Source organism: Triticum aestivum, chromosome 2D (genome assembly GCF_018294505.1).
Source record: "Triticum aestivum cultivar Chinese Spring chromosome 2D, IWGSC CS RefSeq v2.1, whole genome shotgun sequence".
NCBI lineage: Eukaryota > Viridiplantae > Streptophyta > Magnoliopsida > Poales > Poaceae > Triticum > Triticum aestivum.
In genome coordinates, this window is record NC_057799.1 from 425,564,363 (window position 1) to 425,591,851 (window position 27,489).

The following is a 27,489-nucleotide window of genomic DNA, read 5'->3' on the forward strand; positions in this document are numbered from 1 at the left end:
AACCCGTGACCTCATGGTCAGAAGGCAGCAGCTTTACCACTGCGCCAAGGCTCCCCTTCCAAAAGTGCCCTTTATCAAAGAAAAAAAAAGATTAGGATGAAGACAACTTCAAATACAGAAATACAAACTGTACATATATAAGGCTTCCCTGTAACATATTAAGTACAAACTTATCATGTTTATGAACCAAAATGCATACATTAAGTTTTGAAAAAAGATAAGTATATACAACTGAGTTTCTTGGTGCAACACTTTATTCCAAGCGTCATCAAGTCATTAGATTGACCTCCGTCTAAGGGCATCTCCAATAGTTGTAAGATAGTTGTTGGTAGACTTTGCCACATAGGATTTTTTAGGTGTGTTATACAATAAATGAGAAAAGAGAGTTAGGTTGTATGTACATGAACCAACACCCCTTACACAAGCTCCAATGTAGAATGAGAGAGCACCTTATTTATTATCTTACATACTATTGTGCAAATTAGATACAATCTATTGGAGTAGTTGTATGTTAAGATGTTGGTTGATGACATGTCATATTTTACCAGCAAGCTAACATACAAACTATTGGAGATGCCCTAATGGCTCGCCTGCAAGTTCTTTTTTTACACAATGAAAGAACAATGTTTTTATCTCCACTCCATCTTGCAATGCACACAACTGAGACCTCTTGAAGTACTCCCACCGTCCTAAAATAAGTGTGTCAACTTATTTTTTTAAAGTGTCTTAACTTTGTGCTAACTTTAGTAAAAATTATATTAAATTTGAGACACTTATTTTGGGATGGCAGGAGTATTTAATAATAATGTTATTTTTTTCCTTCCCACCTGCTTGATTTGTTTGGTTGGCAAGACCGTCTCTGGAAAATTACATGATGGAGCAAGCGCCAGACTCCTCATAGACGACCACTTGTGGCCTCGACGGGCAGTGATAGTGGTAGCAACCGGGATAACACTGTGGGACAGGCACATGCGACTTCTTCTCACACTTCTCGGGCTTCTTCTCATCTGGATCTGGTTTCTTATCTTTCACTTCCTCCACCTCCAGAATCACGACGCGTCCAAGCTTCTTGTGGAGGCGGTTGACGAGGCAGACCACATCGATGCCATCACCGACCACCTCAAGTTGGTTGGTATAATCACCGGCTATCTTTATCGAGATCACCCCTGTGCAAGCAACCAATAATTAATTCCGTGACTAATGAGTAGTACTTCATACGTTTAGATACATACGTTTGAGCGATAAGCAATTCTGGACGGAAGGATTAGCAGAGAAAGAGAATACCACTCCACTAAATGTTTTGAGTTGTGCACATTACAACGTAGTTCACGGGAAAAGCTAATCATATTTCTTTTTTGTTAGAATAAATGGGCTTGGCTTGCCACATGAAAATTCTTTAAAAAAATCCTAATGTAAATCACAAAGGCCCATGTATAAATGGCAAATGAAGGTGCAATCTTTGGTCCCACCCTGAAAGTGAAGGAGGTGTGAGACCAACTTAAATAACGGAGTCTACCACTCCACTAAATGTTCCATATAAAGAGAGAAAGAGAACACCACACATGAGTTCTCTTATATATAGAGCGAGGGAGCAGGTTTTCGAAACCTCTCACTCTTGTGATCCTACACCGAGGAATTCTACATGTTTTAATCATGATTTCCTATTGGTCTAGTGTATGCTAGATTGTTGTGTGCTAATAATAGTTTAGATCATGATTTATGCTTTGAAATTAATCATAAATTTGTCTAATTATCCAACATTTTTTAAGGAAAAAATAATTGCATGTGAACAGTCCATGAACAATTTATGAGTTCATGTAGTGGTTTAAATTTGGGGGGCGGGGAGAAGTAGTTGCAAAAATCCCGAGGCATAACCGAGGTTGTTTCTAAACAAAAGCGAGGTGGTTGGCCTTCGCCTGGCGTGTGGCACTTAGGCAACCTAGGCACAACCTAGGTGGACCTACCAGTTTGGCTATCAAGGTGTATTGATATTAATTTTAGGAATACAAGTGAGTAAACTACCATCTATTGAATTGGAATATGACCCATTTGCCTTGTATGTGCAATATTACACGATTTCTTCAGGACAACTTATTGCTTGCCTGCGAACCAAATCTATGGTTGGATGGTTAGAGGGACAGTGGTATCCCAGCTCACCAGGGTTTAAGTCCTGGTGCTTGCATTATTTCTGGATTTATTTCAGGATTTCCAGCGATGCGATTTCAGTGGGAGGAGACGTTCCCGTCGATGACGAGGCGTATACGGTGACTTCGTAAATCTCAAGATGATATGCCGGCTCAGTCTCTCGGAGGTGCTCATAGCGGTAAGGTGTGTGCGCGCGCGCGCGCGTTCATAGAGATGAATGTATGAGCGCTTGTGTCTGTATCATATTAAAAAAACTTTTTGTTTGCCTTGTCTAGAGATTTGTTTATACCCAGACGAGGCATTTGGTCGTTGCCTAGCACCTAAGCGTGCCTAAGCGCTTTCTAGGCGCCACATTTTCCTACTGAGAAAAGAAGTAGGGCCACTCGAACTGGCATGTTCTTCGGCCATGTCATGACAAGTTGCTATTTCTCAGCATGATACCACTAAGTTGGCTTCGAGATTTGTGGGGCATGTAATAGGGAAATCAATTAGGTCTTACAAGATCACGTAGAAACATACTAAAATAGGTTTTTTTTATAAAAAAAGGTACATTTTAATCCCTATCGTTGATTGCATACAAATTTGTAAACTTTTCTAGGGGACTGGATTATTGTAATGCCTGGCACTTAGGCATAACAAAGCAAACCTAACACAAAACTATTGTAAAGACTAGATCATTTGTTCTGTCACATTCTCATAAAGTATAAAGTTTGGATGTGGGGCTAGATCTCAGCCGACTGAGACTTAACCAAGTCTAAGTCAAATGACATAACGTGTAAGAAATAGAAAAAAACTAAAAGAAATTTTTTGCATGGATCTTCATGTAAAATCCTACGAATATAGCATCGTCTGAGACTTGTTTAAATCTCACTCGACTGAGATTTAGCAGTCCTGAATCCCGATAAAGTTTCCTAGGCTCAGTTAGGCACAATTTACGGTTGCTGAGCTGTGATGCACATACAATTAGCCACAAAAATAGACAAAAGTGGTGCAACAAACCCTAAAATATGCAAAGTAGACGAGGCAAATGGGATTATGATAATCAACGGCAATATCAAACGCAGCCTTAACTTCAACCAGAAGCAAAACAAGCGCATTTACGAGAGCCATATAATCCCGTCTCGACGAGAAGTAACGGCGTATAAACGTGTGCAAATGCATACCGGTTGTCTTGGCGGCCAACTCCATGGCTTTGGACCTGCACTTGTCGCAAGGCATGCTCACCCTGATGACCATCCTTTGCTGCAACAACGAGGACGACAAGAACAACAGTAAGAACATCCTCCAGTCCCAGACTGCTCAAGCTGGAAGACAAAGTTGAAGCGCCTTGCCTTCATCTGTAAGAAAGATGCTGGGGAATGAGTGATATTTGTTGCGACTTGGGAGGTGTCGATCGGCTCGTTCGCGCAGACGAAGTGCGACCAAAAGGTGTTGTGTCCTGTGATATCCTCAGATTACTCTTATATAGGCTTCCGGAGAGAAGTAGCTATCACCTGCTAGTACTCCTGCTATTTTGCTCAAGAAACTAGTAACAGTATGCATTTGAGTATTGAGTTGAGCATGTTTTGTGAGACCCTACGAGGAGAGCAACGGTCCGCGGGTGATGACAATATTACTCGAGTGCTAACACCTCTAGTAGCTAGGCGCCAACGCCATGGCCCTTGGAGTCCACCTTCCGTGGCCCTGCAGACAGCTACGGGGCCGTGGAAATATGGCGGCCGCTTCGTGCGGTCTTGTCTCGGCTGGCGCGCGCATGCCGCTGCCACTAGCCCAGTGGGCAACCGAGTAACGGCTGGCGGTGTGGCATGCGTAGGCGAACAGCGCTGAGCAGTCGCTGAGAGCAACTCGTCTCAGCCCAAACGTCGATGGATGAGCAGACCAGCAGTGATTTTGCTCCACTTGATACTTAATTGTTCAAAGAGTGATCCTGTTGACGAAACATTCCTTGCTATGCGTATGCCGCTGCCACTAGCGCCCAGTGGGCAACCGAGTAACGGCTGGCGGTGTGGCATGCGTAGGCGAACAGCGCTGAGCAGTCGTTGAGAGCAACTCGTCTCAGCCCGTCGATGGACGAGCAGACCAGCAGCGGTTTTGTTCGACTTGATACTTATTTGTTCGCAGAGTGACGTGTTGACGAAAACTTCCTTTGCTACGTGTTGTAGTTAACCAGGTCGCGACGGTCACGTACATTCAGTAGGTCGAGTGTCCTCTTGTCGAAGTTGTTTAGATTCTGTTTAGTGAAGTGATCACGTGTGAAATGACAAAGTGTTTGTACAGAGTTCGGGTTGCGTCTTGTGGGTTGCCGATTCGGCGACCGTTGGACGCAACAACGTCTGTATCCCTTCATATACGAGAACAGATACAACAACAACGACGAAGCCTTTAGTCCCAAACAAGTTGTGTAGGCTAGAGGTGAAACCCATAAGATCTCGCAACCAACTCATGGCTCTGGCACATGGATAGCAATCTTCCACGCACCTCTGTCCATAGCTAGCTCTTTAGTGATACTCCAATCCTTCAGGTCTCTCTTAACGGACTCCTCCCATGTCAAATTTGGTCTACCCCGCCATCTCTTGACATTCTCTGCACGCTTTAGCCGTCCGCTATACACTGAAGCTTCTGGAGGCCTGCGCTGAATATGCCCAAACCATCTCAGATGATGTTGGACAAGATTCTAACTCCGCCTATGTTGTCTCAACATAGCCGGTCCCAAGCCCGGATAAAGGAGGAGGGTTGTGATAGGCTTGGCGAGCCAACATAAAAACTCAGCCACTCTTATGAAGATGAAACCCAAAAGATATACGAGAACAAATAAACAAAAAAAATGTCTGAGCAGACCAGCCGTGATTTTGTTCTAATTAATACTCCCTCCGTGTAAAGTTATACTACTAGACTTGAGACACTTATTTTGGAACGGAGAGAGTAGTACTTAATTGTTCGCGGAGTGAACGCGTTGACAAAAAATTCCTTGCTATGCAGGAACAGAACAGGACGTAGATGTCTGAGGTGATTTTGTCAGTCTTGAAATTTACTGGCTCAACATTTCATCAGATTTTAGAAAAAAGGCTGGCGCCCGGCTTTAAATTAATGAAGCCCTTACAACCAACCAATGATACAATACAACACAGAAGAACAAATCAAAGAAAGAGCCGTGGCAAGATACATGGGTGCCTAGAGGCAGCAACAAAGCTCAAAAAATAAGGCAGGAGACACCGGAGCCCTCATACATGCTCGAAAGACCAATGCTGCGAATGGAGCCAGCTCGAGAAGGAGATCAGCTGACAGAGGGGTTATGACAATGCCATCGCCTGGGCGCCCAGCAGACTAGCGCCATCCTGTTCCATCGCGCGAAGGAGCCCCCAGCTCCTCGTCCCGGCTCGAAAGGCGCGCGCACCGTCGGACGATGGAGTGTTCACCACCCTAGAACGCGGATGGGGACCAGGGCTAGGACAACAAAGGGAGGTCTTCTAGCATAACCACCTCGCCGAACCTAGCTCTGCACGAGAGCACCACCGCCGAGGCAAGGACCCGACACACGACGAGAAGAAGTTGTCGTTCACAAAACTCACCCCAGCAACTAGCAACCAAGGACCTTGCTCACAAGACGGAGCCTCCAAGGAGGACACGACGCCACAACGCCACCACCGTCCGGTCTGGAACCAGACAGACCAATGGTTTCCACCCATAGCCCGTGATGAATGGGGTCACCCACGATGACACCTCCAAGGAGGAAAACGGCACACAACAGCGTCGCTATCACCAGCACCGACATAGTTGGGCAGAGCTTTCGCTCGGAACTCAACCCCCACCACCCAGATCAAACAGCCATGGCTGGCTAAGGAAAGTTGTAGACAACGCCCGAAACAGGCCGTGTGGCAACGAAGACCACACCCGCATGATGGACGCCCCCGGAATGAGCCACCTCACCACCCAAACGGCCGAGGCAACACACAAGCACCCGCACAACGACACCCACCGGAAAGGTGCCATCGTGCCCATCGTTCGAAGCCGCCGCTCCGGAAACCAAGGGGATCCATCCTCACCCACCACACAAATGGCGATGGACGGCAAGCACGCAGCAGCCGTCCCTACTACCGCACTGGTGCAACTCCGCCACCCACAACACCCAAAGCCGACACCTTTCAACCGTACGGACACAAACCCTAGATCTGGCCTGCTGGGCATCCCAGATGAGCAACCACAAGGGCTACCAATAGGACAAGGGCCATGCCCATAGAGTCGATCAGATCGGAGGCAGCCCGCCGGAGCTGGTGGATCCGGCAACCGGCGACGGTCGGGACATCCACCAACTCAACCTTTCAGATGAGTTCCTTATAGTAAGATCTATGGACATGTCTTCATATAGTGAGCGTAAGTAGAGGTTGGATATGTTCATTATGTTTGTATCTTTTTGATGCTTCATTTTAAGCCAATTAAATCCACCTTTTGTCAAAAATATGGTGAATATACGTGCATGTACCGTATTTCTAAAAGAACTGGATGAAAGAGTGAGACCACTCGATTGCTTTTGTGTTAACACAAGGAACTCACACAACTTGCCCAACAGGGCTCATGAGAGGGTTGGATACCTGGATGCTGGCGCCGGGAAGTGAGCGTCTCAAGAGGCCTACAGTGTGGAACATTGTGTTATAGTTTCCGAGTAGTACATGGATATTTTGTAAGGAAAAAGAGTAACGCATGGATTTATATACTTAGGGGTTGACCATAGAGCATAAAAAACGAACAAAAAGGAAGACCATACATTCAAAAAGAAAAACTTTGTAAGATAGAGCTGCAAAGTCAAACAAGACAATTCAACCGAAAACAGTTTGTAAAAGCTTCTTCTTGTTGCTCTTGTGAAATTTAGACCATTTATTTCAAAAAATAGACCATTTAATTGCTTATGTACACAAGATTCGTTGGATCATAATTTGTGAGATGATTGATGTGGTTATAGTGTCCTTTGGATAAATGTCTGTCAAAGAAGATAACCAAAGTCACTTAGAGCTCTCTAGGCCTCCCCTAAAACTTAACTCTCCATATAACCTGAATTTCAAAAAAAAAACTCTCCATATAACCTCCTAAACTTAACTCCTCACAATTTGAGAAGTTAAACTTTCTTCCGCCTAGTCCTTCCCTTAAATTTAACTCCTTGTGCTTATCCATTTGCTATATCTTTCATCCTTTTACATATATAAATCCCTAGTCAACTACATTTGCACCACATATTAATGCAATCCTTGATATTTCTAATGCACAAACATAAAAAGCATTTCTAATATATTGTTTTCAAATTTTAACATTCACATTCAAGCACAACATATGGTCTAAATAAAGTAAACAATCCAAAAAAATACGATAGAAGCATGATGCATCACTACGAACTATGAAGTTTCCACAACTGCTCCACGCAAGATCATCTCAGAATTGGTCATGGGCTTCCTAGTTTCTAGTCTTTCATGCACTTCGAGGAATCTCTGGATCTTATTTGCTTGATATGCCAACGTGATGTGTATTTCATTGTAGGCATAGTCATAGTTCTCATGTTGGCCTTACTAATCCTTGATGATCATGTTTTGTAAGATTGCAACAGGGTCATGTAAAATAACAAAGTGAGCTTGTCTTATATTTAGTCCTTAGAAGAGGGATCGATATAGGCCGCAAAATCTTTTTGTTTTACTACGTTGGCAGGGTCTTGAACTTGACCTCTTGGTTCGGATACCATATAAAATTCATGCTCCGGCCAACTCATCCAAAAATCCAAACTAATGGACAGAGGTAGGCAATATTTTCAACACTAATATGCATGTCTATTATTGTCCAGTATGAATTCCTTCTTTTACTATATATATCAATGCCAAGCATGCCTAGGCTCAGTTGTACAACTAAAACTAAGCGGGGTGTGTACATCAGTAGCAGTGTGTTCACAGATTACATGATCACGTGTGAAGATTTGTTTCTTCCGTTGCAACACACGAACACAAATGCTAGTAAAGCTAGGTCCAAAACATTTCTTCTAAAAAGGTCGTTCATAAAATTTTAGGGCTAAACTTCTCAGCAAAACACCGCATACGTTAATGGAAGTACGGATTACCTTTTTGACGTGCAGTCAACGATCGGTCTTGCTCTGAAGAGCATGTAAATTTGCATGTCACATCTCTGAATCTGAATGGATCCCCTTAAGGGCAAGTATAATAGGATGACGTAGGCGGGCTGTAAGACTTAAAATAATATATTTGTGTTGAGTTGGAAGAGAGAGAAGAGGAGAGAAAGGAGAAGCGGGCTACTAACTAACAACCAGCTTTAGCACATGCTCCTAGACACTTTGCAAGAAAGAAATGTGGGCCATATATCAATAAAGTAGTACTTATTTACAACTAACTATTATACTTGTAGGCTATAAGATTGGTTATAGATGACGTGTCAACATCATATAGCCGGCAGTTGGTTGTACTATTAACCATGCTTTAACTAATATGGTTTTCTCGCGGTGCATGATACACACATACGGAAAATAAATGCGGTCAACATGTTCACTTGGTTCCGCTCTGTGTATTTTTGTAGCACCATTTGTTGTTTTCGAGTGATTGACGTGCTACATGAATTAGTTGTGCACAAATTAGTAATAATAGTACATCAATCACTAGAGTAATAATCATCATTTCTTGGACTCCCAGGTGACTGTAGTTAAGAACACCATCGCCTACCAGAAAATGGTTAGTCCTCGGATGCTGACTACTCAATCACTCAGTCCAGAGAAAAGGGAGAAAATTATTACACACCATGTTATCACTATTGCCTATCCATCGCTGTTGAGTGTTGACTCTACAAACAACGATAAGATGTTAGGGACATGGTTGTACATTTCGTAACTTAAGTTGCGTTTTCGTTCACTCCCACACAACTTATGTACTGTTAAAGATATATTATGGCGGCTGTTATGGCGCATGGCTTGGGTTACACGTCCTAGTAGATATAGGATCCTTTATTGTTATATTGTTACTGTTGGAGTTGTGTTGAATATAGTGTACAAGGTAGGTTACAGTTGAACTTGTAGTTATATTGTGTTAGATAGGATATGGAGTCGTGTCCAAGTAGGACCACTAGTAGAAAAAGGGGCTTTCGTTCGGGCCTGGCCAGCCCATTAGTCCCGGTTCTTATACGAACCGGGACCAATGGGTGCATTCGTCCCGGTTCGTGAGCCCAGGTGGCCGGCCGGGGCCTCGTGGGCTTGGGTCCCGGTTCGTCTTGACCCATTTGTCCCGGTTCTAGGCACGAACCGGGACTAATGGGCCTCGCTCCTGGCCCACATCCATTGGTCCCGGTTCCAGCCACGAACCGGGACAAATGATTTGCCTATATATAGCCCATCGCCAGTGAGCAGAGCACTCCACACTGCTCTGTTTTTTGCTGGCCGGCGAGGGAAGGGCATTTGGGTGCTCTAGCTCACCTCCTATGCACATGAGGTGTTCGATGAAATGTTCGAGCCACACTAGTTAATATTTCTTCTCTCGAAACTCGACCTCCGAGCTCCATTTTCCCCGAGATTTTTCTAGGTTTAGCGGTCCGTCACGTCCTGTCCCCGTCTTCACCGCCGTCGATCGCCCGCGCCGATCTCGTCGCCGGCACCACCGTGGTGAGCCTCTTGTTCTTATCTTCTTTCTGAAAGAAAAAATTCTTACTTGAGATAGATACTTGTCTAATTTTCTTACTTTTATTATTCCTTGTTATTATATAGTGCGATGGTTCTGGTATCCGCCCCCGTCGGCCCTCGTCCTGTCTATGATTCGGATGTGGTATATATTATCTTTTATAACTATTTGGTTCATTTATTGTTTATGACAATTATACCGACCAACGTGACATAGATTTTATTTATGTAGGAGGTGGTTGAACCGGAAATTCCAACCGACCCTATTGTCGAGAGGTTAAATTTAGTTGAAGAAGAAAACAATTACTTGAAGGAAAAAATAAAAAAATTGAGGAGGAGAAGATGATATTGGAGTTGCATGTTGCGGATGTCATCTATGATCACAAGAACAAGATGGATGCAATGCGGTTGAAGATTAGAAAGATTAGAAAATATGCCATTCATACCGAGGCTTGGTATCATTATGTCGTTGGATCAATTGTTACCTTAGTTGTGATTATGATCGCATTTGTTGTTGCATTGAAAGGTTTTACATAGTTTCAATGTATGGTTTAACTAGATGCTCTGGAGAGCTATATGTTGTTCAATTTGAACTATGTATGTACTTTGGTTTTAATGTGATGATGAACTACTATTAATTTGGTCACTTATCTATCCATGTTCATTTGTAGTGCTTTTCAATTTCAGGGTCTTATAGCTGAAAAAATCAGTAAATGCATGAAAAATAACAAATGAAGTCAGAAAGGGTTGAAAATTGATGATGTGGCTTTGAATGGTGCATTTTGAACACAGAAAAAGTATGGAGTTCAAATAAGTTCAAAAAAATGAAATCCCTTTGTAACAGACGAGTTTCCGTATGAAACCCTGATACTTCGAAAGAGATTGTCCGTTTTGTACACGAAGTGCATCCAGTTTTTGCCGTAAGCCTCTCTACTTTCTTGCACATGCTATGTGGGTGAAATGATGATACCATGCCAACTTTCAACCTTTTCAGAGTTCATTTGTAGTGCTTTTCAATTTCAGGGTCTTATAGCTGAAAAAAATCAGTAAATGCATGAAAAATAACAAATGAAGTCAGAAAGGGTTGAAAATTGATGATGTGGCTTTGAATGGTGCATTTTGAACATAGAAAAACTATGGAGTTCAAATAAGTTCAAAAAATGAAATCCCTTTGTAACAGACGAGTTTCCGTATGAAACCCTGATACTTCGAAAGAGATTGTCCGTTTTGTACACGAAGTGCATCCAGTTTTTGCCGTAAGCCTCTCTACTTTCTTGCACATGCGATGTGGGTGAAATGATGATACCATGCCAACTTTCAACCTTTTCAGAGTTCATTTGTAGTGCTTTTCAATTTCAGGGTCTTATAGCTGAAAAAAATCAGTAAATGCATGAAAAATAACAAATGAAGTCAGAAAGGGTTGAAAATTGATGATGTGGCTTTGAATGGTGCATTTTGAACATAGAAAAACTATGGAGTTCAAATAAGTTCAAAAAAATGAAATCCTTTTGTAACAGACGAGTTTCCGTATGAAACCCTGATACTTCGAAAGAGATTGTCCGTTTTGTACACGAAGTGCATCCAGTTTTTGCCGTAACACTCTCTACTTTCTTGCACATTCTATGTGGGTGAAATGATGATACCATGCCAACTTTTAACCTTTTCAGAGTTCATTTGAAATGCTTTTCAATTTCAGGGTCTTATAGCTCAAAATAATCAGTAAATGCATGAAAATTTAATAGCAAAAAGAATTATCATAAAATAAAATAAATAAGTAATTTGAAACAAAATAATATAAAATTTAATAAAATATATAAGTAGAAACAAAATAAAATAAAATAAAACAAACTTTAATAACATAAATAAAATTTATGAAACTAAAATTATCAAAGTATTTTCTGTTCAAAACATTATAAGCAACCTCTAAAATTTATGAAACTAAAATTATATAAAATTGATGCAACTAAAATTATCAAAGTATTTTCTGTTCAAAATCATTAAAAGCAAAAAGAATTTTCATAAAGAACTTTGTTTGTTAGAAACTTTAATAGCAAAAGGAATTATCATAAAATAAAATAAATAAGTAATTAGAAACAAAATAAAATAAAATAAAATAAGTATTTTGTTGTAAGTAGAAACAAAACAAAAAAATAAAGCAAAAAAGAAAACAAAAAACTGGGAAAATTAAAAAAAATTGCCACCTACTAGGCCAGCACGGCCTGAATACGACTAGAAACCCATCCGTGGGCCAGGATTCAGGCCCGCAGAAGGCCCAGTAGGCCCATCAGGCATAGCAGTCACAATTAGGCACGTAAGCCTGCAATGGAGAGGAGCTCGAGAGGGGTGCGGCAGTGGGGCTTATAAACCACTGCGCGCCCCTCTCAGCTAGCGAGGTGGGACTAAACTTCCACCACCACCCCGCTGTGCAAGGCCTTTGGTCCCGGTTGGTGGCACCAACCGGGACTAAAGGGGTGCATTGCTACCGGTTCGTGGCACCAACCGAAACCAATGCCCCCCCTTTAGTCCCGGTTAGTGCCACCAACCGGTATCAAAGGCCGCCGCTTCCCGCCCTTTTGGGCTGCTGAAAAGAGACTTTTGGTCCCGGCTGGTGGCACCAACCGGGACTAAAGGGGGCATTGGTCCCGGTTGGTGCCACGAACCGGTGCCAAAGCCCTGGCTATATAAGAAAACACTTAGCAGTTTCGACCAAATCCATCACTTCTTCCCCCGACGCCCCTGCTCCTCCTCGCCGTCACCGCCAGACGCCCCTGCTCCACCTTGCCGTCGCCGCCGCCACCGACGCCGTCAGGCTGCTCGACATCGCCGTCGCCGCCGCCACCGACGCCGTCAGGCTGCTCAACGTCGCCACCGACGCCGCTGACGCCCTCTGCCCCGACGACGGCGTCGGCCCTCGCGCCCCTGCTGGCCCCGACGCGCCGCCCACCGTGCCCCGCCGCCCCCTGTAAGCACCAGCCTGCTCCCGCGCCCCTCCACTGTCCCGCGCCCCTGCGCCCCTGCCCTGCCCCGCCGGCGCCGGCCCCTCCGCCGTGCCCCTCCGCCCCTGCGCCGTGCTAGCTGTTAGATTTTTAGTTGTTTTTAGATGTTTTTTAGATCTTTTTAGATGCTATTTTTAGATGTTTTTAGATCATTTTAGTTTATGTTTAGTTTAGTTTTAAGATTAGGAAAATTTCAGATGTATAGTTATATTTATTTAGATGTATAGTTAATTTAGATGTTGTAATTTGTTCATAAAAATTGTGCACTTTTGTATAGAAACTCTATTTTTTTATGTACGAAAATGTAGAATGAAAACGAAAACAAGAATATAAGAAAAAACAAAGGAAAAAATGAAAAAGGACCCACGGCGAAGCAAGTCTTTTTTTAAGGTAGTTCTTTGTTAAAGTGAGGGGGACGTCCGGAGCACCCCCCGGCCCTCTCGCTCGACCAAAACTCTTGAGGACACCCAAATCCTAGAAAAAAACAATGTCAGTCTCCTACCCCCTCCCGCCGCGCCCCTACCCGATCGACAAACTCTCTTGAGGCCACCCAAATTTACCAAGTTAAAAGAGCGCTGTCGTCGAGGCCACCCCGAACCCTTGAAGCGTTGTTGAGGCCACCCCAAACCCTTGAAGCGTTGCGGCCAGCCGGCCACCCCAAACCCTAGAGAAGCGTCGAGGCCAGGCCACTAATATGATTCCTTATTGTGCTTAGCTAGCTAGTTCAAGGTTTTCCACTAATATATCCATCTGTCATATTTGAATAATAATTGCCATGTTGTAAATATTTGCAGAAACTATGGATCCGCACCCCCGAGGCAAAGCAAAAGAAGCGGTGTTGGGGGAGATAATCGCACACGGAAGTGATGTCGTCTTGTCGTTTCTCAACGACACATGCACCGATGGTCTGGAAAGACAGGATGAAGAAGCAGGCTACGACGATGATCAAACAATGGAGGAGGAAGGACACCGTGATGACGGCTCCGGTGACCGAATGGAGGGGGAAGGACACCGTGATGACGGCTCCGGTGACCGAATGGAGGGGGAAGGACACCGTGATGACGGCTCCGGTGACCGAATGGAGGGGGAAGGACACCCTGATGACGGCTCCGGTGACCGAACGGAGTTCGGCCAGGTATATATATTAATTAATTAAGCATGTGCTGACTATAGCTAATTGATGCATTAATTGTTTTTGGTATGTACACATATTAACTCTCTTCTTTTTCTTCTTTTCTAGCCCTCCGGATCGAGCAACACTTCGGCAACGAGGCGAGGCCCGAAGAGAAAGTTGTGCGCGGATGAAAGGTACACGATCATCGAAATTGATCGCGCTGGCCAACCGATTGAACCCCTCTGAACCAAGCAAAAATTTAATGCTCAGTGCGGGGTTCTAGTTAGGGACATGATCCCGATCAGCATCGAGCAATGGTTGAAGCCTAAGGACAAAGACTCTCAGGTGTCTTATGTCAGCGATAGGCAGAAAGCTGATCTTTGGACCGCGCTGTAGGAAAATTTCACCTTCTCGCCAGAGGAGGATCCGGAGAATCCAGTTACAAAGCCAATGATCAAGGCTTATGCTCTTAAGAAGATGGCTGAGCTATTTAGGAGGTGGAAGAATGAGCTGGAATCATCGTTTGTCGACCAAGACAAGACTCCAGAATTCATCGGCCGATTTGAGAAGATCAAAGATCAGTGGCCCGCATTTGTCACCAAAAAGAAATCTGAGAGAGCAGCGAAGATGTCAGTGACAAACAAGAAAAATGCTGCAAAGAAGAAGCATCACCATCGCACGGGGTCAGGTGGCTACCTGAAAGCCCGGCCATTGTGGGACAAGGCTGAGAATGACCTCATTGATAAAGGGATCGAACCAGAGACGCGACGCTGGCCAGACTGTTGCAGGACTTGGTTCTTCGGGGTTGGGGGAAAACTGGACCCTGTAACAGGGAAGTGCGTTTGGACCAACGAGCAGTTGAACACACCCATCGAGAAGCTTTGGGAGTATATCGAAAAGGCGCAGCAAGGGACGTTCGTTCCGGACAGAGAGAACGACGAGCTCACAGAGGCCCTCGGGAATCCTGAGCACCCCGGACGGACACGAGGCACGCCAGGCTCCCTTTCGTGGAAGGCTGGATTTCCCGACGCAGGCGGTTACAAACGCCGGGAGAGGAAGAAGAAAAAGGAGTTGACCCAACTACAGGCGCTGCACGCAAGGGTACAAGCGCTAGAGGAACGAGACGCAGTTCGCGGCACGCGACCTGCCGAAGCTACACCCGAAGCTACCCCGCCATCTCAGTGGAGAAGCAGCGTGGCTTCCACGGAGCTGCTTCAGGAGCCTGTCTTCACGGCTCCTGCTAGCTACCTCGTGGATGCTATCACGGAGTCTCAGCATTGCCACCTTATGAAGGAGTGGATAGAATTGAAAGTCAAGGCGGCTGTTGGCTCTGTTGCACCTCCTGAACCTGGCGCAACTTTTCACTGTCGGCCGATTCCAGAAGGATATGCTAGGGTGATGGTGGATGAAATCACAGAAGGATTTGAGGACCTCCAGCTTGACCACCCTACGGGTGACGAGGAGACTCAGCTGGGTTCTTGTCTGAAGACTCCATGCCTATGGCGGAAGGAGCTCATCAACCTTCCGAACTGGATGCTTCCGCCTCCTCCTCCTCCTCCGGCGAGTCAGGGCACTCCGCCTCCTCCACTGCCTCCTCCTCCGGCGAGTGACGATCAGGGCACTCAGCCTCCTTCTCCGGTGCGTGGCGGCACTCCGCCTCCTTCTCCGCCTGTGCCGGCGCGCCCGAGCAGCCACCAGCCTCCTCCTTCTCCGCCTCGGCAGCAAGGGCGGAAGAGACCCGACCGCCCCGGCTGCTCCGGCGCGTCGTAGTCCTTCTCCTCCGCCTCGTAAGCAAGCACGAAAGAAGACAGCCGCAGCCGCTCCGTCTGCTCCGGCGTCTAGCAGTACAGTCAGAGGTGGGAGGCAATATAGATACGGTCCACCTCTCAAGCCTCTAGAGAAGTTACCGTACGAGATGACCGTGAAAGAAAACAAGAAGATCGTGGAAAAAGAAGTGAAGGACTTCTTTGAAGGGGTGAAAGCAAAGAGACATCCACCTCCGGAGGAGAAGGTAGATCCGGTGAAAGCAAAGTGCACTATCGATACCCTGAGGAAACCACCAAAGTCTCCGCCGAAAACCAACTATGAGCGCATTACTGAAAAGGTATATCTCGAAGCGGAGCGGTCGGGAAGTACTGTCAGTGATCAAAGGTTAAAAGAACGACGAGCAGCTGGGGAAAAAATTGCCCAGCTCGACGAACAAGCGAACCAATCGTGCCCCCCGCTCAATGTGTCTAGCGACATCGTTGCTAATGATCCGGGGATGGTGCCCGGTTATAGCAATCTTGGAGATTACCTGCCCGACGATGTACATTATGATTTCTTGGAGGTGGACGAACACAGATACGAGTATGGGAAGCCTCTCGTCAAAGATGAAAAATCTCTAACAACGATGATGCAAAGATTCCATGATTGGTACATGAAAACCTGCAGAGAGTTTGGGGGACGGATACTTTGTATCTGAGAGTTAAAGAGGAGCACGACCTCGTTGGAATTGATCTGTTGTATGTTCCATTTGAGGAGTTCTTCCAGTTCTTCAATCAAAAGGCCCTCGATAAATTAACGGTCACTTGCTACTGTCTATAAGTACTACTTCTGTCATTAAGTCTCTATATATAGCTCAGCTCTTTCATTGTATGTATTTATAATTATCCTCACTATATTATGCAGATTGAAGATCGTCGAGTGCAGAAAAGCAGAAAATTATGATATTGGGTTCATTAACACAAATCTCATAGATGAATTTCAGGTTAAAAAGAGCGCCAGAGAAGCCGAGGCCAACTTGCTCAAATCATTGATAATAAATCAAAACAAGGATTTAATACTCTTTCTGTCGGAGTAAATGGCCACGGGTAGCCTAACCGACTCCCCCTGGCTCTTCGAAAAATTATCGGGCCATTCGAGCCTTCAAGCATACAAAGCATAGGGCCGTCTTCCCCCGGCCGGCTATCCCCAGGGCCAACTCCCAGAAGGCGACCCGGCCTCAGAAACCTTCCCCAAGAAAGATACGAGATGGCTGACTCCCAGAAGCCGGCCATGAAGAAAGCTGACTCCCAAAAGCCGGCCATGAAGAAAGCCGGCTCCCAGAAGCCGGCCAAGACTGCACCCACTAAGACTGTATCCACATAACGGCGATAGGATGGGGCGTGGCTGCAGTACAGCCCACTACCCCCGAATCCCGGAACAGGCATGGCCACAGGGTGCCGTAGGGGCCAGCCATCCCCCGTCCGGCGCGGCACTGTAGCCATGTTGGCCTCGATGTCACCCACGACAGGCGCCAGTACGGCCCGCGGGCGGCGGGCCCCTTTAGCCAGAGAGACACCCGAAGGCGGTTCGGCCTTCCCAAGTCGGCCCGGGGAGTGGCCGGCTCCCAATAGCCGGCTACCTCCCTCCCTCGAAACATGTGCCTCATTAAGGAGACAAGACGAGGTAAGGCTACAGTGAGAGCCCCCAAGGCGGCGGCACTGTAGCCACGCTTACCTCGACGAAGCCCTCGTCATTAGAGGCGAAGCAACAGCAACCAGCCGCCGACAAAGCCCCCAAGCGGTGGGGCCGCCTGTCGGCCAAGAGGCCGGCAGCCGGCGGGACCCACCAGTCGGCGGGCCCCAATGACCGGCGGAGAAGCCGGCGAGCATAGACACTGACGGCTGGGACCCGCGCCCAGCCGGATTACCATTGTACCCCTGGGGGGTAGGCCTATATAAACCCCCCGGGACACCCATGCAAAGGGTTGATCTCATAGAGTTTCACACACCACATAGAGAGAAAAGGAGAGCTGGCCTTGCCCATCTTCTTCCTCTAGCCAAACAGCTCAAGGAGCACTTGTAGCTACTTGTATTGATCTAGTGATCATGCGGAGACCCCACAGAGCAGGACTAGGGGTGTTATCTCCACGGAGAGCCCCGAACCTGGGTAAGATGCGCCGGTGTGCATGTCTTCGCCTCATCCCGTTTCCAGGCACCGGCGATGTCTTACTGGCTCCCACAATGATAAGCCACCCGTTGGCATATCTCGCACCTACCACCCGACATTTGGCGCCCACCGTGGGGCTAGGTGCACCGTCGTCCGGAGACCTGTTCTGGACGGGAACCCTTTTCCTCCCCCGCGAGCGTAGCCAGCCTAATACGCCTGATGGCGCTTGCCCCGACGCGCTGCAAGGCGTCGACGACGCCTGTGCGGCGAGCTGCCTCGCCGATCTTCTTGGCGAGAGGCTACGCCCGATGGCGCTTGCCCCGACGCGCTGCAAGGCATCGACGACGCCTGCGCGGCGAGCTGCCTCGCCGATCTTCTTGGCGAGACTCGCATCTCCGACGAGCCCGCGTCCGACGCGGGCACGGACTACCCCGAGAGCCGCCTCGTCAGCCTCCTCGACCAGCTTCACGTCTCCAGTGAGCTTGCTGTGGACTTGGAGTCGGTCGGCTCCACCGACCCGATGCTTGTCGACTCCGACACGGCATCGCTCGACGCCTACCCCTCCGACGTGGTAGTCTTCGACGACCCTCTCCCTCGAGCTGACAGGGGCAGCAGCGCTGTCACTGAGGTGCTGGTCATCAGCCACGTCGCCGACTCGGCGAGAACGCCCCCGACGCCCTACAAGTGGCGATGCATGACTTGTCCGTCCCCATCCCGGCTGACGCCGACGCGGAGACCCTGGAAGCACGCCGCCTCGCCCTCGTCGTGGAGGGCCAGAAGATAGCCTCCATGAGACGCCTCACCGAGGCTCACCAGCGCGAAGTCGACCGCGCCGCCTTTGGTACGCCGCCTCATGGCGGACCGAGCCGAGCCGGCCTCGTCAAGAAGCGCGGCGCGGCCATCGCCAGCATGCTGGGGGCACACCGCCCCGTGTATGCCACACCGCTCGAGAATCTGCGAGCCGCTCAGGCGGCCGCAGAAGAGCTGAACGGGCTGGGGGCTGATGAGCTCCCCTACATGACGAGGCGCATCCAGCAGCTGATCGACGCGGCCGCAGAATGGCATGAAGCCGGCGCCCGCGCTGACAGTCCTCCCCCGCGCCGAGAACAGGCCGCGACATCCCGGTCGCCGACTGCGAGCGGCGCCCGCGCAAGGAAAGACAAGGAGACGGCTGCTAGCCGCAGCCGGACTCGAATCACCATCGAGCGCGACGCAGAAGGCCGCCCTCGAGCAGTGGAGCGCCAAAGCAATCCGCCTCCTCCCCCGCCTCGTGGGGAGAGGTATCCCACCCCACCGCCTGTCACGCATCCGACTCTTGGTGGCCGACTAGGCCACCGCGAAGGAGTCGGCGAGAACGACGCCCGCCACCGGATCGACCGCCTAGCACGATCCCTGGCGCTAGAAGAAGAAGACGATGTCGGCCCGCCATGCTTTGGCCCCCGCATCCACGACGAGCCCTTCCCCAAAGGGTTCTCGCTCCCCAGAGACACGCCCAAGTACAACGCCTCGGTGAAGCCGGAAGATTGGCTCATCGATTACTCTACCGCTGTCAGCATAGCGAACGGCAACAGGCGCGTAGCCGTGAAGTACGTCACTCTCATGCTTAAAGGCACGACACGCACCTGGCTAAACAGCCTCAAGCCCTACAGCGTCAACAGCTGGCTAGACTTCACGGAAGTCTTCGTCCGCAACTTCACCAGCACGTACAAGGGGCCTCCAAAGCCCCGCCAGCTCTCCTTGTGCATCCAAGGGCCCAGCGAATCGACTCGTGACTACCTCACGCGATGGGCCGAGCTCCGCAACTCCTGCGAGGGGGTGCACGAGATTCAAGCTATCGAATACTTCACCGCCGGGTGCCGAGAGGGCACCCTCCTCAAGCACCGACTCCTCTGCGACGAGCCGGCTACCCTCGACGAGCTGCTGTTTCATAGCCGACAAGTACGCCACGGCCGACTCCTCGATGAAGACCGAGCTCCGAGTGGACGCCTCTGGGAAAGTGCTCACTCCGGCCCCCAAGACGCCGGCTGGCGACTCCGATCGGCGCCCCTACCAGAACGACCACAAGCGCAAGGCCCCTATGCCGCCTTCCACCAGTCGGCAGGTGGCCACTGTCGAGGACGAGCGGCCCGCTCCTAAGAAGAAGGGTGGCAGGCCGGCTTGGCAGCCGGCCTTCTCCTACGAGGAGACTCTCGATGCCCCCTGCAAGTTCCACAGCGGTGCGAAGCCGTCCAACCACACGACCCGAAAGTGCCACTGGCTTACACGGATCTCCAAGGGTGAGGGGCTGGTGCCGCCTCCGCCTCCCAGCCCGCCGCCTCCAGCCCCCTAGCAGCCGGCTGCTCGACCAGCAGTCGGAGCCATTCAAGATGAGTTCCCAGATGAGCACGCCGCCTACGTCGTCTTCACGAGCCAGGTTGAAGACAAGCGCAGCCGGCGCCGACAGCACCAAGAGGTCAACGCAATCGCCTCCAGCAACCCCGAGTTCATGCATTGGTCCGAAAGGCCTATCAGCTGGAGCCGGGCCGATCACCCAGAGGTGATGCCGTCCCCTGGCTCCTACGCATTGGTGTTGGATGTCACCCTCGCAACGGAGAGGCGAGCTGCCCGATTCTCCCGCGTACTGATTGATGGCGGAAGCAGTATCAACATACTGTACCGCGACAGCATGGAGAAGTTGAACCTCAAGGCGAAGCAGCTCATGCCAAGCCGGACCGTGTTCCACGGCATTGTACCCGGCCTGTCCTGTTCCCCAATCGGCAAGATCAAGATGGATGTTCTGTTCGGAGACAAGGATCATTTTTTCCGAGAAGCGATCTGGTTCGAGGTAGTGGACCTGGAAAGCCCTTACCACGTCAAGATAAGAAGCACGGTAGTCGAAGATGTACCTTGTGGGGTGGGGTACGAGTAGACCAGACCAATGATGAAAAGCATAGATACGAGCATGGCCCTTGCTTGGCCGACCTGGCCTGGCCAAGTTCATGGCTGTGCCCCACTACGCCTACCTGAAGATGAAGATGTCGAGCTCGAAGGGGATCATCACAGTAGCCGGCGACTACAAGAAGTCCATTGAGTGCGCTGCAGCCAGCAGCCGGCTGGCCGAGTCCCTCGTGGTGGAAGAAGAGAAGAAGATGCTGGAGCGAGTTGTGGCCATGGCCGGCAAGCAGCCGGCCCTGTCCCCCAACCCCAAGGAATATGATGCGCAGGGCTCTTTCCAGTCGGCCAAGGAGACGAAGAAGATACCTCTGGACCCGGAGAACCCGGAGAGGTTTGCTGTTATTGGTGCAAACCTGGACAGCAAATAGGAAGGCGAGCTCGTCGACTTCCTCCGTGAGAATCGAGACATCTTTGCATGGTCCCCAAAGGACATGCCGGGTGTTCCGAAGGATTTCGCCGAGCACAAGTTACACGTCCGAGCGGACGCGAAGCCAGTCAAGCAGCCTCTCCGCCGACTGTCGAAGGAGAAGAGAAGAATCGTAGGAGAAGAGATAGCCCGGCTCCTTGCCGCCGGCTTTATCATGGAAGTGTTTTTCCCGGAGTGGCTTGCCAACCCAGTCTTGGTGTTGAAGAAGAACAACAAATGGCGTATGTGTATAGACTACACTAGCCTCAACAAAGCCTGCCCCAAAGATCCGTTTGCTCTACCACGGATTGATCAAGTGATAGACTCCACAGCCGGATGCAAGCTGTTGAGTTTCTTGGATGCCTACTCAGGATACCACCAGATCAAGTTGGACCCAGCAGACCGCCTGAAGACCGCCTTCATCACACCATTCGGAGCTTTCTGTTACCTGACTATGACATTCGGCTTGAGGAATGCCGGTGCCACTTTTCAGCGTTGCATGCAGAAATGCCTCCTCAAGCAACTCGGCAGAAATGCCCACGTCTACGTAGATGATATTGTGGTGAAGACGGAGAAGCGCGGCACCCTGCTGGAAGACCTCAAAGAAACATTTGCCAACTTGCGCCGATTCCAGATCAAGCTCAACCCCGAGAAATGCGTGTTCGGAGTACCAGCCGGCCAGCTTCTAGGCTTTCTGGTCTCCGAACGCGGCATTGAGTGCAACCCTGTGAAGATCAAGGCCATTGAGAGAATGGAGATTCCCACCAAGTTGTGAGACGTGCAGAAGTTCACCGGGTGCCTGGCCTCCCTAAACCGCTTTATCAGCTGGCTAGGAGAGAAGGCTCTCCCCCTGTACCGACTCATGAAGAAATCCACTCATTTCGAGTGGAATGACCAAGCAGACCAAGCCTTCCATGAGTTGAAGAAGATGCTGAACACTCCACCTGTCCTGGCGGCGCCGACTGAGAAGGAGCCCATGCTCCTGTACATTGCCGCGACTAGCCGAGTGGTCAGTATAGTCATCGTGGTCCAGCGCCTAGAAGAAGGCCGAGCCCAGCTAGTCCAGAGGCCGGTATATTATTTAAGCGAAGTACTGTCCACCTCAAAGCAAAACTACCCGCACTACCAGAAGATGTGCTATGGAGTGTACTTCGCCGCCAAGAAGCTGAAGCCCTACTTTCAAGAGCATCCCATCACGGTCGTGTGCACCGCCCCGCTTGCCGAGATCATAGGCAGCCGGGATGCATCCGGCCGGGTGGCTAAGTGGGCCATTGCGCTGGCTCCTTACACAATCTTCTACCAGCCCCGCACCGCCATCAAGTCCCAAGCATTGGCCGACTTCCTCGTTGACTGGGCCGAGACCCAGTACCTACCGCTGGCTCCCGACTCTACTCATTGGCGGATGCACTTCGACGGGTCCAAGATGCGCACCGGCTTGGGAGCTGGCATTGTCCTCACCTCCCCCAAAGGCGACAAGCTCAGATACACGCTGCAAATCCACTTCGCCGCCTCCAACAATGTGGCAGAGTACGAGGCGCTCATACCTGGGCTCCGGCTAGCCAAAGAGCTCGGCATACGCCGGATCCTGTGTGATGGCAACTCAGACTTGGTGGTCCAGTAGTCATCTGGCGACTGGGACGCCAAGGATGCAAACATGGCGAGCTATCGATTCCTTGTCCAGCAGATCAGTGGATACTTCGAAGGGTGCGAGTTCCTCCACGTGCCACGGGCCGACAACGACCAAGCAGATGCCCTGGCACGGATCGGCTCCACCCGACAGGCTATACCAACCGGTGTCTATCTCGAGCGCCTTCTCAAACCGTCTATCAAGCTGTCTCCAGAGTCGGACTCTATCTTCGTACCGCCCGCCCCTGATGCAGCCGGATCCGACTAGAGGAACCCAGCAGGCGGCTCGAGGACTTCGACAAGCGGCCTGGGGACAGCCATAGTCGCACCCGGCTCGGGGACTTCAGAACCCGGCCCGGGGACTGCAGCAGTCGGCCCGGGGACTGCAACGACACAAGAAGCGGTGGCCGACTCCAATTCTCCACAACCCAACCCGCCCACCCAATAGAAGAAGTCACAGCTCCATCATGGGCCCAGCCCATCCTCAACTTCCTAGTCAACAGAGAGCTGCCGACTGATGAGATCTCGGCAAGACTAGTGCAACGCCGAGCCGGAGCATATACAATAATAAACAAAGAACTTGTCAAGCGTAGCGTCACTGGAGTCTTCCAGCGCTGCGTCGAGCCAGAGAAGGGCATAGCAATCCTCAAGGATATCCACCAAGGCGAATGCGGCCACCACGCAGCCTCAAGATCACTTGTGGCCAAAGCTTTCCGCCATGGTTTCTTCTGGCCGACTGCTTTGGAAGATGCCAAAGAGATAGTCAAATGCTGCAAAGGATGCCAAGTCTTCAGTTCCAAGCAACACTTGTCGGCTTCTGCACTCAAGACCATCCCCCTCACCTGGCCCTTTGCCGTCTGGGGGCTGGACATGGTGGGCCCATTCAAGATAGCCCGCGGCGGCATGACACATCTGCTTGTCGCCGTGGAAAAATTTACCAAGTGGATCGAAGGGAAGCCGATCAAGAAGCTGAACGGGCCGACTGCCGTGACATTCATCGCCGACATCACTACTCGGTATGGTGTGCCACACAGCATCATCACCGACAACGGCACAAACTTTGCCAAGGGAGCACTGGCACGTTTCTGCGCGACACAGGGCATCCGACTGGACTTAGCGTCTGTTGCCCACCCGCAGTCAAACGGCCAGGTCGAGCGAGCAAACGGCCTCATTCTCTCCGGCATCAAGCCCCGACTGGTCGTACCACTGGAGCGTTCGGCCGGCTGCTGGCTCGATGAGCTGCCGGCTGTCCTCTGGAGTCTGCGTACTACCCCAAACAAGTCAACCGGCTTCACTCTGTTCTTCCTTGTATATGGTGCCGAGGCTGTCATCCCAACTGACATCGAGTTTGACTCGCCTTGGGTCACCATGTACACAGAGGCAGAGGCCAAGGAAGCGCGAGAAGACGGCGTCGACCTGCTGGAAGAAGGCCGGCTGTTAGCACTCAGCCGGTCTGCCATCTACCAGCAGGGTTTGTGCCGTTACCACAACCGGAAAGTCAAGCCAAGATCCTCCCAAGAGGGCGACCTTGTGCTCCGGCTGATCCAGCGAACAGCCAGCCAGCACAAGCTCTCGGCCCCTTGGGAAGGCCCTTTCGTCGTCAGCAAGGCACTAGGCAACGACTCCTACTACCTGATCGACGCACAGAAGCCAAGAGCACGCAAGAGGGATGATTCCGGCAAGGAGTCGGAACGACCATGGAACGCAAACCTCCTGAGAAGATTTTATAGTTGAAAGCAGTATGTATCATGCTACCGTTTTTTGTATTAAGTATGAGACAAATGGGCCCCCCGAGGCGCACTCGGGGACTGCCCTCCTTTATCTATGAATAACGAGTGTCATACTCATAAATGTATTATTACATTTGATTTTCTGTCTGGCACCGGGTTCAACTAGTCGGCCCGGGGACTGGCCGCCTTAAGTTATATTAAAAGTTCTACCTGAAGTCAGACAAGTAGTGTGCCGGCACCCGAGCCCTCTCTTGTTGAAAGTCGCAACTCGAAGAACCGACTGTCCGACTGGCAAGAGCCAAAGGCAGAAAGGATGCCCACACGAAAAACGGCTAAGGACTAACGAACTTATATAACACAAAGACGGCCTCCAACCACGCCTACCGGCTGTCAAAACAGCCGGCTGGCCGGCCTCCCAGTCACTTCGCTATAATCCAACAAAGCTAGAGTACTTGCCCTCCCAACTGGCCAAGCACTTCTCCAGCCATAGACTGCAGAGCAGCTGTCCGGCTGGGAAGGCGGCAACCAAGGGAGGGCGGCAAAGGAAACAACCGAAGGATGAAAAGCAAAGAACAAGGGAAAGCCAAACGCATGCATAATTATATTTACACATAAGGCCTTCAACAGGCCGGCAGTCAATATAGTTCGAATACACCCCCAGTGGGTGGAATTGTGCAAACTTAACAAAACACTGTTCCAAGAGTGGTAAAACAGGAAAGTAGAGGCAGCAGACTAGACTAAGGGCGCAGCAGGAGAGCCGGGCTGGTCGGTGGAGACGGCGGCGCCGGCTGGAGTGGCCGGCTGACGAGCCTTGGCTTGGTCATCGCCGGCTGCAGGCGGTGCGCCCGCGCGTGCCTTGTTGCTGGAGGCACGGTCAAGCTGAGGCTGATCGGCCGCTCCACCATCTGGCGTGGCGTCTTCACCCTCCTCCTCCTCCTTGCCCTCATCGCTGGAGTCGATCTCCTCCGCCGAGTCCTCGCCGTCTGCCGGGTTCAGCCCGAACCACTCCTCCGGCTGGGCAACGCCGTTGTCATCCACCTCAGGAGCGAAGGCGCTGGTGTCGGTGTAGTCGGCCATCGCCGAGGCTCGCTGGATGATAGCCGGCCGCGCCGGCTCCAACTCCGTGTCGGCCTCCTGCCACCAGGTGGCCAGCTGGTCCAGACTCAGCTCGGGATACCAGGCCTTGATGAACTCCAGCGCCCGCCTGGCGCCGGACCGAGCCGCAGAAGCCTTCCAGGCCTCGAAGCGGCCGGCCGCCACCTCCAGCCAGTCGACAGTCCGACTGGGGGTCCGGGGAATCACCTCACCAGGCCAGAGAGCGGCCAACACCTGTGCCCCAACACGCTGAAGCCGGCGGAGCATGCGGTGAGCGGGCTGGAGGCGGGCTTGAATCGCCAAGAGATGTTCCTCCAGCGACCGGCGAGCGTTCAGCGCGATCTTGGAACCAGCCTGCCTTTGCGCCTCGCGGTGGGCCTCGATGACCTGGTTGGCGGCAGTAGAGTAGCCAGGGAAGTACTCTGTGCAAGAAAGAAAGAGACAGAAGAGAAAAATACCAAGTCAGAAAATGAACCAAACGACAAGCGGCAAGCAAGGGACGAAGAAGAGGGCGGCCTACCGTCAACCAAGTCTTCGATCTGGCCGAATCCGTTGATCAACGACTGCCTCACCTCGGCCCAGCTTGCCGCCTCCGTCTCATATTCAGCTTGAAGGGCGGCCTCGCTGTCCTACACTGCCTTCAGGGCCGCCTTGTGGCTTTCCTCCTGGTCGGCCAGCCTCTTGGCCAGGCGGTCACGCTCCTGGGCCAAGGCGTCAAACTCGGCCTCCTTAGCGCGGAGGGCGGCCTGAGTCCCACCCAGCTGCTCCCTCAGTTTGGCGTTGGCCACTGCAGGCATGGCAGAAAAGAAAGAAGCAATAAGGAAGAAGTCGTCAATAAAGATCCGACCCGACTGCCCAGCAGTCGGCCCGAATCTCGGGGACTACACCCAGTGGGTGCGCTGACGCGCCCCCACGTGAGATAAAAGATGAAGCACTTACCCCGGCTCTCAGATAGATTAGCATTCTTCTGGGTCAGCTCCCGAGCCTGGGAGTTGAAGGCGGCCGCGCGGAGGTTGTGGTAGTCCTGCAAGTCAGGCAGAGAAGCGAATGAGAACAAGATAGCAAACAAAGCCAGCTAAGAGTTCCAAGCCGTCTGCTCAGCAGCCGACTCGGAACTCGGGGACTACACCCAGTGGGTGCGCTGACGCGCCCCCACGGAAGAAACCAAGGTCAAAAAAGCAAAAATGGGAAGACTAACCCGAATGGCCGCTCGCGTCGCAAGGAACTCGTCATTGTATTTCCTCAGCGCCGCAGCCTGGGACTGAAGCCGGTTCCGGACTTCCTGCGCCGCCACGTTCACCACGGCCGTCCCTCCACCCGGCGTCCACCCCGAGCTGGCACTGGCCGCCTCCACGTCCCGGGCCGACGAGCCGGAGCCCGCGGCCTTCTGCAGGTCCGAAGTGGCCTTCCCCGCGCGCTGGCGACTGGACCACCAGGTCCGTCCTCGCGGCCGGCTCGCCCCCAGCCGATTGCGCAGGCGGCACATTAGGCCGGCCGCCTTGAGCCGCCCCAGTCGGCGAGGCCGGTGCCGCCTCCCTCTCCGGGACGATGACGTCGTCCTCCCTCTCCAACCCCGGCTGGTCGCCGCCGGCTTCCTCCGGTGGGGGCTCCGGGGCCTCAGGCGCCGCGACGCGCAGAGGGGTGACGAGCAAGGCCCCCTCCGCTGTTGCCGCGGCCGCAGCCTCCGCTTGGGCCTTGGCCGCTGCGCCGGCACGCGCCTTCGCCGCCTCCTCCTCCTCCTGTGCCGCCTTGGCGGCAGCCGCCCTCAACTCCTTCGCCTCCCGCGCCTCCCGCGTGTTTTGCTCCGTCGCCGCCTGAAGCTCGGCATGGGGGTCCATGCGGCGGGTGCTCCCGGATCCTCCCGGTGATCCAACGACGGA

General features: G+C 51.0%; 1 protein-coding gene across 1 annotated transcript; it reads right to left on the minus strand.

The window, feature by feature from the left end:
* Positions 1-229: 229 nt before the first annotated feature.
* LOC123049492 (heavy metal-associated isoprenylated plant protein 47) lies at positions 230-3,415 on the minus strand. Its single transcript, XM_044472401.1, has 2 exons — positions 3,309-3,415; positions 230-1,166 (listed from the first exon to the last, which is right to left on the minus strand). Exons 1-2 carry the CDS (start codon positions 3,379-3,381, stop codon positions 868-870), a joined length of 372 nt encoding a protein of 123 aa, XP_044328336.1. The 5' UTR covers positions 3,382-3,415; the 3' UTR covers positions 230-867.
* Positions 3,416-27,489: the final 24,074 nt, after the last annotated feature.

What these genes read in the sequence shown, in the direction of transcription:
- LOC123049492 (XM_044472401.1), bottom strand. Translation starts at nt 3,381, where the DNA reads ATGGTCATCAGGGTGAGCATGCCTTGCGACAAGTGCAGGTCCAAAGCC. An exon ending in GTTGGCCGCCAAGACAACCG is followed by an intron (nt 1,167 to 3,308) that starts GTATGCATTTGC and finishes TTGCTTGCACAG; the next exon opens with GGGTGATCTCGATAAAGATA.